A 13,358-nucleotide genomic window follows, 5' to 3' on the forward strand; every position below is an offset into this window, starting at 1 on the left:
TCTCTTGAGCTATGAAAAAGCAACAATCCTCTGGGTTGCTTCATTGTTCCTCATCACCAGTGTTGGGTAAGTTACTTTGAAAAAGTAAAGAATTACTAGTTACTAATGACATATTCAATAGTGTCATTATATTACTGTACAAATGACTCTCTCCAAAAAGTATTTACTGACTTATTACTAATGACTTTCTATATCATTTACAACCTTGATTAATTCAGTGATTCAAGGATAGACACGAAACGACTCTTAATTCATTCAAATTAATAATATAAAACTACATAAAGTACTCTCATTAACAGACTAAAATATTACAAATGTGAGAAAGATACATGAATTCATGTATTTTAAAGTAAGAATTTTAACGTCTATTCCACTATTCCATACATAACACAGTATTTCGTTTAATTACAAGCTACTTTTCCCACCTAACCAATGACAAGTGAGTAGTGTGTCGTTTCCATAACAACACGCGAGGGAGGTGATTGGTCAAGCAGGATCAAGCTCGAAAGAATAAAATTCTTCTGATTGCATTTCTGTTGAGAAATTAGTATTAATTAGTAATATGTGATTAGTTATTGCAAATACGCTCTCTGCCAGCTTCTTTTTTTCATGTCCTTACTTTACATTTTTAAGGGAAAAGTAATTCAATTACAGTAACTAATTACTAAGTAACTAGTAACACTCAACACCGCTCATCACATTTAATTTCACGACTGACATCCACCTGGGAAATAACTCATTATTAGAGCATTAGGGGAACCCTCACTAGATCATCTCAAACCTCTCCAGCGTCTCTAATGTCCAGTGAAGGATCTCTGGAGCAAACAGTCAGATGTTAAACATTTGTTTCAGCTGCTGCTGTGATTCATAAACACAAACCTCTTTGAATATAAAGCAACTCTAACGGCGGCACGCATACGGACGTGTGGGAATAAAGCACAATTTATAAAGAGTCAGTTTGTATAGAAGATAATTTATAGACTCTGAATGATCAATCTGCACACAATCACACACAATACAGACTGCTGAGACTGCACTGGGAATTGCTCTCTCTCTCTCTCTCTCTCTCTCTCTCTCTCTCTCTGTCTCTCTCTCTCTCTCTCTCTCACTCTCTTCAGCACTCTCTCCTCTTTCTTTCTTTCTTTCTTTCTATTACTTTAAGTAATTCTCATTTTTCTGATTCTCTCCTTCCCTCCATCCGCTCGATTCATTTCATTCGTCCTCCGCCCGTGCGTGGAGTAATAAACTTCCCATCTTTTTTTATTGACGTCTCCGCCGGCCGGCTGCGCATGGAGAATAAAAGCATTATGGATGTTCCAGAGCATATGTTAATGAGGGCTGTGGGGGCCCTTCCCGCTTCCCGCTCGCCACAGAGACGGTCCGTGGGAAACGAGCCAATCGGGAGAGGGTCACAACACGCTTGTTTCATTCAAAAATATCCCCTCGTGAATGCAAAGATAACATTAGGATTAGACGAGCATATGGATGGAGGCTGGAACAGCTGACGAGTGTGTGTGTGTGTACACTCATTAGGGAGTATTTGACTGGAGATATGCGCACTACATACAACGAGTATGTAGGTTAAAGTCAAATGACGTCAAACTGAGATTTCCTGCACAATCTGACCTGATTTGCTCAAAAAACGTTTTTTGTTTATTTCTAATCAAAATGTGAAAAAATTGCAGCTTCAAGGTAAAAACAAAACTTTACTTTGTACCCTGTGGCAGGTTATGTGAGATCAGTTTTTACTGCACTTATGCCTTTTGTTGTTCTTATGTCGTTCTAATTGATTCTATTGTTGACCTCATCTGTAAGTGGCTTTGGATTAAAGCGTCTGCTCAATGACTAAATGTAAAACACCGGCCCAATGAAAGCTAAAGGTGAAGGTCTCACCAGACATTGGCAGCGCTGGCAGTTGTCGATCCAGGTGTCACCGCTGGAGTACGTCAACAGACCGTTCTGATGAAGACATTGAGATGTGAGTCGAGGGTCGCACTCCGGACAGCAGAACAGGTCCAGCGTGGGGTTGTCACAATCGCACACCATCCGTCTGCACATGACCCGACCCGACTGCAAGACACACACATAACACACACGTGTTTACATGGGTCGTGCTATGAAGAACACAATATGACTTTGACCTGTAACACTTTTAGTTTGTGTTCAAAAAACGCAAACACACGAACACACTCACACAAACTCTCTTCCACAAGCACACACGCACGCACACACACTCTAACACACACACTATTTGACACACACAAACTCTCTTACACACGCACACACACTCTCTCTATAACACACGCAATATGACACACACACGCACACAAACACAAAGAAACTTACACATGCACGCACGCACACACTCTCTCTAACACACACACACTCTCTCTAACACACACAATCTGACACAAACTCACTTACATACGCACGGACACACACGCTCTCTCTAACACACGCAATTTGACACACACACACAAAAACTCTCTAACACACACACACACTCTCTGACACACACACAGAGGCGCACGCACACACAAACTCTTACACAGACTCTCTGACAAACAAACACACACAGGCACACATACTCTCACAAACACACAAACACACACACACTCTTACACACACAAGCTCTCTTACACTTATACATACACGCAGGCACACACACACACTCTCATACACACGCATGTGCATAATGTCTTGCACACACAAACTCTATTACACACATACGCACACACAAACTCTCATACACACATACGCACACACAAACTCTCTTACACACATACACGCACACAAACTCTCTTACACACGCACACACACTCTCTCTCTAATACACGCAATCTGACACACACACGCACACAAACACAAACAAACTTACGCACGCACGCACGCACACACTCTCTCTTACACACACACTCTCTCTAACAAACACAATCTTACACAAACTCACTTACATACGCACGGACGCACACACTCTCTCTAACACACACAATCTGACACACACACGCACACAAACACAAACAAACTTACGCACGCACGCACGCACACACTCTCTCTTACACACACACTCTCTCTAACAAACACAATCTTACACAAACTCACTTACATACGCACGGACGCACACACTCTCTCTAACACACGCAATTTGACACACACACACACAAACTTTCTTACACACATACGCACACACAAACTCTCTTACACACATACGCACACACAAACTCTCTTGCACACATACGCACACACAAACTCTCATACACACATACGCACACACAAACTCTCTTGCACACATACGCACACACAAACTCTCTTGCACACATACGCACACACAAACTCTCTTACACACATACGCACACACAAACTCTCTTGCACACATACGCACAAACACACTCTCATACACACATACGCACACACACACACAAACTCTCTTACACACATACACACACACACACACGTAGTCTCACACAGACATACACACACACACACACACGTAGTCTCTTACACACTCACAAACTCTCTTACACAGACACACACAAACTCTCTTACACACATACGCACACACAAACTCTCATACACACATACGCACACACACACAAACTCTCTTACACACATACACACGTAGTCTCTTACAGACATACACACACACACACACACACACGTAGTCTCTTACACACTCACAAACTCTCTTACACAGACACACACAAACTCTCTTACACACGCATGCACACACACTCTCACACACATTGTGTTTAGCACTGGCTTCACTCAAGCTTTGAGTTTCTAATAATGATTGACAGCTCTCGCTCTTCCACATCAATTAGACGGTGACGCTCGATTAAGATTCCTCGATCTGTCCTTCACCATGAGCTGGATAATTGCTAGATTGATTATTTAATATCTAAAGCTCATCTTCCTCGCTGCTTCCTACAGATGCAAGAAAACATTTCAATTAAAGACGTAATTACCCAATGTGACCGGCCAAATTGATGGGGGTCAATCGCTGTAATGAGAAATGTGACTCGACAGCGCTGCGCATTAAAGCATCACAAACACCTTCCATCCTTGAGCTGAATCACAACCCAGAGAAAAGTGTAAACTCATAAACTATTACGGCTAAAACAATTACAACTAATCGAATATTTCAGACGTATGATATGAAGTTCTTTAAGTCAACAGAGCGTGTGATTCGTGTTGTCTCGTGACCTTGCTATAGCATTAAACTCCTGTGATTTATGATCGGCTGATGCGTCGTACAGTAAACACACATCCGCCGGTGTTTGGACATTGCTCCCTTGATGACATCGAGGATGTTTACTCTGACCCGCACTCAATCATCCGTCGTGACCGTCACATCCACCCATAATGCATCACTCTCACTGACCTGGCACGAGCAGACCGAGCATCTGTCATTGTCCAGCACCCAGATCTGTCCGTTGTGCTTGACCTTGTTGTCGTGGATACAGTCACCGGTGCAGTTGTGGCCGTGGGGACAGCGGCAGTCGTATCCTCCGTCAAGGTTAAAACACACGGTGTCGTTGGCGCATGTGCTGCGTCCCGTGCGACACTCGTTGATGTCTGCAGAAAGTGACGGCAGATTGTTGGTAAACACACGAGTGCGCCGTTTCCGGTGTGCGGGTGCGTAGCGTACCTTTACACGACTCTCCGTTGGCGGTGAAGACCTCGTTGTCATGGTAACCGTCGCGGCATTCGCAGTGATACCAGCCAGGTAAGTTCACGCAGGCGGCGTGTGCCTCGCACTGCACCAAACCCTCAGAGCACTCGTCGATATCTAAACATACACAAACGCATCATGAGCCTCCACATACATCACACACATACTGAACAGAGAGGACTATCCCATAATGCATTGTGCACATGGTAAGAAAGTCGGTTAAAGATGGCAGATGAGTTCAGACGGTGAGACACACAATCACACATTTCTTAAGAATATTTTAAGGATACTTACAAGTACACTGGTGACTAGTACACAACTATCCTTTGAGTATACTTTGATGGTAAACTTCAAATACACAACTTTGACAATTGTGTTTTTTCCGAAAAGTGCATAAGAAGTTGACTGAAAGTGTACTTTGAGTATTCTTAGTTTAATATAATACGCATACTAAAAGGGAGGGTTGGGCAAGTTAGTTGGAAAAAGTATTGAATTACTTATTACTAATGATTTTCTATATCTTATATCAAACTTGATCAGTGATTCAAGGATAGACATGAAACGGCTCTTCTTTAATTCATTCAAATAAATAATATAAAACTACATAAAGTAGTGTTATTAACTTAACCAAAGAATTACAAATGTGAGAATGATACATTAAAACATGAAATTTTAAAGTAAAGGTCTTTGCACATATAGTCCGAAATTGTTCGTGTGCGTTTTTTTTGTATTTGGCGCTCGTTTGTACGGTGTCTCTGAATTGTCAAAATGCCTTTCAAAATGCTCGCTACGGATGCGTAAAACACAGAAAATCGAACCCATTCCAAGTTTTTTTGTGACGGACGAAAATCTTGGAGGCAGTGTGTAAATGTAAGTGACAAAACTGGAGGTCGTATTTATTTTTATCGTGTGGAAATTTCGGACGCAAATTTCGGACTCAATGTGCAACGGTTTTATACTTTGAATTTAATTTCAATTCCACTCTTGCTCACTAATATATTACACAAAATATTTCAATTTATAACATCAGACGTAGCCTAACAGTAATTCAATTACAGAATTTTTTTTGTAATCCCTTACTTTACTTTTTCAAGGGAAAAGTAGTTCCATTACAGTAACTAATTACTAAGTAACTAGTTACACTCAACACTGTTAATAGCACACTTGAATAAACATAGAACAGACACGTGTTACTCTTTTTAGTAACTTTTCATGTACTAAGCAAATTAATTGTATTTCAATGATCTCTTTAATCGAAAATAATGTCAAAATACAACAAATCTTCACGGTCCTAAAAATGTTCTTAATTTTAATATAGAAAAATATCAAAATTTTCAGGTGAAATATGACCTCACACACACCATCAAACAGACACCGGCTACTAACTCTACTACCATTTTCAAACAAATGAGTTTTACAAATCACACATAATGAGTGAAAATGAGATTAAATTAGAGTGTGGCGGGTGGAAAGGGACATTAAAGCTATTATTACTCAGAGGGTCGTGAAGAAAGACGCCCAGGGAAGATTTTCACAGCGATTAAACACAGAAATTGGGTTCGGTCCTGATTATAGCCCATCATTATCGAAATGACTCTTCACACATGGATTCATCTCCGTCCAATCACAGCTTCACTTCACTGCGGTCATGTGACCATGAGCAGGTTAACGGGGCTTCTTTACATTTTCACAGAGCAGATTGATGATTATTCTGCATGAGCTCGATATCATGACCCTGAACCTTCAAATGGAGGGGTGACCTGAGGACTTTAAATCAAATTTTGTTATTTCCAGAAAGAAAAAAAACTTTTTAATATTTCTGCTGGACTCCGCTGGGATGAAATGGAGAGCAAAGGAAACTTTTCTGAAGTCTCGTCTGCGTCTCAGATATTTCTCGTGAGAAAACGAGTCAGAAATCGATCAAAACTACGATTGAGGATCTCAATATGAACTCAAATGTTTCTCACTTTATTTATCACTAGATTACTTTATTTTCAAGAACTTTTTAACTTGACGTTTCATTGTGGTCACAAATATCAAGCGCCGTGAACTTTCACGAAGTCTAAATATAAAGTTTTGACTCGCACACGCTTCTTTTCTCCTCTCACACACGCCGATACGAGCAAAACATAAATGACAGAATCTTCTGTTTTAAGTGGCTTGTGTTCATTGCAGACGGCTTAGTCTTTGAAACCGAGACGCTGTCTGGACGATCTGCGGCTTAACAATAAAAAGAAAATAAATAAAAGAGCTAGTCTCTGAAGAGTCGAACGCTATTATATCAGAAAAGATGTCAGCCTGCTAAATATAAACACGCTGGGTGAGAGGGATGATCACCGAATCACATCTGTCGATCCATAAACTGATTTCATGTTTACATCTCACTTACAGAAACTGCACATAAAACCAAACTGTCAATGGGAGAGAGCAGATGAGACAGAGAGAGACATAAAGAGAAACAGAGAGAAAGAAATCATCCATCATCATTCTCCACACGCTTTACCCAACAAAAAGATTCTGTCATCATTTATTCACTGTCATGTCCAAACACAACACTCAACACCATTGTCTTCCATTGTATGAACACAATCCACTCAGACATTTCTCAAAATATCTTATTTTGAGTTTCACTGAAGAAAGACTAAATAATGACAGAATTGTCCTTTTTTGGCTAAAACCAAATACAACCAAATGAAGGACATACATGAGCTGTAAATGTATATAAACACAGAGATGCACTGGATTAAACAGCTTCATCACGTTACATTCATTTGCTCGTCTCATTTCAAACCTGATGGACTCCAGGATCAGATAAAAAAAATTGTAAGATTGATCATTCTGACATCACATTATGTAACGCTTGAGAAACACCAGAGAGAAACCACCAAACTCATAATGAACAGATCCGGACGCACACGAAATGGCTGGAACTTGATCTGTGAGCTCTGCTGAATATTATTATTAAAATCCTGGCGACGGATGAAAAAACAAAGAAAACATTATGAACATGAAACAACATCTGCTAACAACGACTTTCATCACACACACACGTGCACTCCTCCTCTGAGACGACATTTACATGTAACAAGCCACTTGTGAGAAACAAAAGGCTTTAATTAAGCACCACTAATTAACTCGCAGTGTGTGTGTGTGTGTGTAGGATAGAGACAGAGAGAGAGAGAGGGGGGGGGGGGGAGAGAGATGGTGAGAGAGAGAGAGAGAGAGAGAGAGAGAGAGAGAGATGGTGAGAGAGAGAGAGAGAGAGAGAGAGAGATGGTGAGAGAGAGAGAGAGAGAGATGGTGAGAGAGAGAGAGAGAGAGAGAGAGAGAGAGAGAGAGAGAGAGAGAGAGAGGGAGAGAGAGAGAGAGAGAGAGAGAGATGGTGAGAGAGAGAGAGAGAGAGAGAGAGAGAGATGGTGAGAGAGAGTGAGAGAGATGGTGAGAGAGAGAGAGAGAGAGAGAGAGAGAGATGGTGAGAGAGAGAGAGAGAGAGAGAGAGAGAGAGAGAGAGAGAGATGGTGAGAGAGAGGGGGGAGAGAGAGAGATGGTGAGAGAGAGAGAGAGAGAGAGAGAGAGAGAGAGATGGTGAGAGAGAGATGGTGAGAGAGAGAGAGAGAGAGAGAGAGAGAGAGATGGTGAGAGAGAGAGAGAGAGAGAGAGAGAGAGATGGTGAGAGAGAGGGGGGAGAGAGAGAGATAGAGAGAGAGATGGTGAGAGAGAGAGAGAGAGAGAGAGAGAGAGAGAGAGAGAGACTGTTACATTAGTGTTTGCACAAGTTTGGCAAGCCCACATATGACAACACAGCCCTTACAACCATTCACCCACCATGGTAACCATACAATCCACCTTTCCATCCCATAATACTATGGTTTCAAAAGCTCATCACGTCATCTTAATCACAGCGTCAACAAACGTGTCTTACAGGGTTTGAGTTTAATATGTGATATGTATATATTTTTGGTCGAAATTTACCATGGTTACCATTGGGCATGTTTGAAAGACACTGTAGTACTAAAGATTACATCATCACAAACACACACACACACACACCTGCAGTGTCAGAAAGGTTTGTGTTATAAAACACAAAGCGACTCTTGCGGTGGCATTAAACAGCAGCGCGTCACGCAACATTACAATCCAATCTCTGGAAACGAGACATCAAAGAGAAAACTAACAAGATGTGAAATTTAAACTCGCCAGCATTTACAGAGAGACAACGGCTTCAATTTCCACCCGCGGCGTTTAAAAAGAAAGACCTCCTCACACAAAATACACAAGAAATGTGTGAGCATGAAAACAGAATTTCGCTTTCTTTCTCTCTGTGTGTATCCGCGAGCGACGGCTGACAGCCAAACGACCTTTTAATGAGCAACAAATGCAGAAAACACCACCTGCACTCATCTACTGTATGAAAGGACTTCAGAAAATATCACCTTTGTTTAACACTGATGCATCTTTCTCTTCTAGCGTTTCTAAAGGACATCGAGCTTCATTCTGTCAACTGTGCACGAAACACATGCCGTTTGTTGAAAAGCGAACAACGTGAATAGTTTTTTTCCGCTGAGCCCATCGCAGTGCATTCTGGGATTGCTGGGAAAGAAACACTTAATTCTGCCCTTTGAATTGCACCAAAAGACGGCGTCTTACTTTTGAAAACAGATTTGAATCAAATCTAATGAGAAATTAGTGAAGATAATTGAGACATATGAAGCGTTTATATCAGAGGACGCTTTCTGCATTCATCCTGCTGAAACAATACAATCATTTATAGAAACATTCAAAGAAAAACAATCGCAGAGAAAACACAACAACCTTTATTAGCTCACACACACACTTCAGGGACAGCACAGCCTTAATTATCTCCACTACACACACACACACACACTGAGCTCTTCTTACCCCAGTGATATAATGCGCAATTCAATTTAATTTCTTTAGCACTTTTTACGATGTGCATTGTGCATTTACAGAGAACATTTCAGCACAGCATCTCACTGAGCATTGACCACATGACTGTATATACTGTACAACAGCAGAAATGTGTCATTTCAGATTCTGCTGTGACATCTCTAGTGCAGCGGTATTTTTATCTGCTTTACGTTCTTTAATCGCGATAGATAAACATGAAAATGCAGAGCGTGGCGAGTCACCAGCGAGAGACTGGTTATCAGGTTATCGTGTGAAGCTGCATCTGATTCTGCTGAACATTGAGATGCATGCGGCTGCTTCTGAGAACTGCACACTAGAGACCCGTCTGAGAGCTGACCCCTGTGCCGACCCCTCAGAGCGTGTGAGTGCTAGTATACGTCCATGCAGGATTTGTGTGTGTGTGCATTTGATACGTGTTATTGCATGCTTTTCTGCGTTTCAACAACAGAAACCTTATGAACGGAGCAATAAAAACAGAATCAGGAATGCATAAATCCACATATCGCGTTTAAAACGGGTTAATGCACATACTCAATTTGATGCATGTTATTGCAAGATTTTCTGTTTCACAAGTTCACATACCAGAAGCCTTCCAAATAGAGCTATAAACACACACAATCACAAACACATATAAACCCACATGCTGGCATATCGCATTTGATGCATGTTATTGCAAGATTTTCTGCTTATCATAAATTTACTTAACAAAAACCTGCACAGAGCTATAAATATGTGGCAATCGTAGAGAAATAAAATTAAACATGCTGGTGATGCATTTGATGCATGTTAATACACATTCTGCAAAGGGCATGTGATTGCACGATTTCTCAAGTTCACATAACAGAACCTTCCATATAGAGCTTTAAACATACACAAATGCATACAAACCCACATGCTAACATATCACATTTGATGCGTCTTAATTCAAATAATCCATTTGATGCATAATGCAAGTATTTATGCGTTTAAAAAATTTACATAACAGAAACCTTCTGAATCTATCTATAAACACACACAATCACAAATGCATATAAACCCACATGCTAACATATCGCATTTGATGCGTCTTAATTCAAATAATCAATTTGATGCATAATACAAGTATTTATGCGTTTAAAAAATTTACATAACAGAAACCTTCTGAATCTATCTATAAACACACACAATCACAAACACATAATGACACATGCCGCATTTGATGAATGTTAATGCAAGTATTTATGTGCATCACAAATGTATATAATAGAAACCTTTGGAATAGAGCAATAAAGATGTACAATCATCGACACATATAATCACACACACTGACACGCAACACAAAACAAACTCGGGTGTCTTCAGGCTGCTAATAATGCATCTTCAGTTTGTTTGCACTTGTATGTGATTTTACCTGTGATTGCATTCGTGCGTCGTGAATAATACAAACATGTTCTTTGAATATTGTACAGTGGTGTGCTACTATGAGCTTTTAATAATGCATATTCTGTGTTGCGTAACGAGTCTCTGTCGCACCTGGGGAACCGATGACATCAGCGAGGCGCGGCTACACCTATCACAGACCGTGTTTATTTCGCATTCAATGCGTATCCTTTCTTCCTCTGCATGGGTTTCTCAGTCCGCTTTCATAATCTGTCACTAAACTCCTCTCGACTCAGCATCCATTACTTCTCTCTGTGTGCGTCTGCCGGCCGGCTCTGTCAGATGGTCTTGAGAGAATTCATAAAAGCCAGAGAAATGAACAAGCGTACAGCGGAGAGAAAGCATTTTCGTGTCCACACACACACACGTCTGTCTTTTATTTGAGAGTGGGAATCATCTCTTTGAGCTGTCATGAGTCGCTCTAGAGGAGAAGACTGAAAGATTTGAGCTTGTATCTGACTCATGTGTCCCTGTTATCTAGCACAGGGTGATGTTGAGTAATATTTATTGAATTATAACGCGACGTTTGAATGATTACATCAAATGATATATCATTTGAGGTTTATAAATATTGCGTAACTCCTCTCAGAGTTCTGCCGAGAACACGTCTCCAGATGGGACAAGGAGTCATGAACCAAACAAAAACTTTAATGTGATACCTGATTAAGACGTTGAATTACAGTCAAGTGCTGTCTGGAATCAGTGGTCCAAACACTAGCAAGCTCCCTATGTAGGGATCACTTTAGACGCAGAACAGATAAGATATTTCTTTTGGCAGCACAATTCTGCCTGTTGTCATTTTACGCACCAACTTCTACTGGAATGAATAAAGACTCGAGTCTCTTGTGTGCGATTGGATCTAGAGTTATATTTTCCATCATTTCATCATTAATCGCAAAACAACACAGACAAGTTTTCAGTGTTTGTTTACAACTGTTTATCTCTTTGTTCTTTGTAACAGTTCTGTACTTTTAACTTATTTCTGTGCAGAATCTATACATCTGGTGTTGTGATAATCACAGTTTTTCTATTCTGAACTCACTCTGAGGATCGTGTTTATATGCATTTCTTCACGCTGTAATATTTTCCACAAACCTGAAACTATGACGCAAGTTTATCTTTTTATCACACAATGAAATACACAAACTAGATCTATTCCAAACCAAGACAGAATTTTACAAACCCATGAAAGCAAAATAATTTTTGTGTCTATCAGCTTTAAGACTCCCGCAGGAGACACACATCATAAACATGCTGTATTCCAAAAATAATGACATTGACATTGTGATGATGAATTAATCTTCAAAAAGAAACAGATATTCTGCAAGGCAGGCGAGACGGTCGTGAAAAAGCAATCTCATTCATCACCTTGTGCAGTGTTTACGTAAAACTAATATATAATAGAGATCACAAAACAATCAGAGACTCGATGTGTCTTAAAGAGAGTCTGAAAAACAAATCTCATAAGTACACAATGTCACTGGGGAAGGTCACTAAGTCATCTCGGTGGTTCTGAACGGTGCACATCTCTTCAGATGTGCGCACATGTGTGTGTGTCTGGTGTTTTATTTTTATTTTTGTCTGTAATTTGCTGGAAGTCACAGCACAGTTCTGTGATTGTTTGATTCATAACCAGGATGACTGAAATAAAACTAACACAAGACCTTCACGTGAACATCACGCCGACTTCATCTGACTGATACGAGTCTCGTCTCCAGCAAACGGATGCAAGATGAACGTCAGAAGCGCCGACATCATGTCCTCAAAATTACAGTCACAACAGCCTCTTTCAATCTCCACACACAATGAAAACTATCAGACGCCATCAAAACATGCTTGTTATCTTCCTACAACTGGATTTATTGAGAGGGAATTGCAAGGTTCTTTTTTAATCAATCTTTTCAGGACATCTCAAGGCAGACAGTGTGTTTGGCAGCCAAAGTGTTTTATCTCAATTTATAGTTGATCAAACTGTCACGTGGCATAAACTACAATGCATCAGTCGCATTATTATGATTACTGCATAAATTTACAAAACTACAGATGAACTTTCAGCATATTTTACCCAGCGCTTGTCTCCACGGTAACCAAGAACACCAACTTTATGAATTTCTAGTTGATATAAAATGTGTCATATACGCCCACATGAACAAATATTGTTGTACAGTATAATGTAGTATTTACTATAGTAAACTGTAGTGAATTGTAGTATACTGTGCTATTGCCTATTGTAAATAAATAAACTTGAGTAAATACGGTAGTACACTTTAATATTTGCTAAAGTAAACCTAAGAGGACAGTGTGTGGTATACTTTTATATTTATTACAGTACAGTTCA

At 40.2% G+C, this 13,358-nt stretch overlaps 1 protein-coding gene across 1 annotated transcript in view; it reads right to left on the bottom strand.

Moving 5' to 3' along the window:
• nell2a (neural EGFL like 2a) overlaps nucleotides 1–13,358 on the bottom strand; it is a 59,155-nt gene that overhangs the window by 2,719 nt on the left and 43,078 nt on the right. Inside the window, exons 16-18 of the mRNA XM_056740419.1 lie at nucleotides 4,649–4,789; nucleotides 4,382–4,575; nucleotides 1,894–2,070 (exon numbers count right to left, since the gene is read on the bottom strand). Coding sequence (XP_056596397.1) covers nucleotides 1,894–2,070; nucleotides 4,382–4,575; nucleotides 4,649–4,789 — 512 coding nt within the window. The remainder of the gene's footprint in view (nucleotides 1–1,893; nucleotides 2,071–4,381; nucleotides 4,576–4,648; nucleotides 4,790–13,358) is intronic.

The sequence above is a fragment of the Triplophysa dalaica genome, chromosome 24 (assembly GCF_015846415.1).
Source record: "Triplophysa dalaica isolate WHDGS20190420 chromosome 24, ASM1584641v1, whole genome shotgun sequence".
NCBI classification, from domain to species: Eukaryota; Metazoa; Chordata; class Actinopteri; order Cypriniformes; family Nemacheilidae; genus Triplophysa; species Triplophysa dalaica.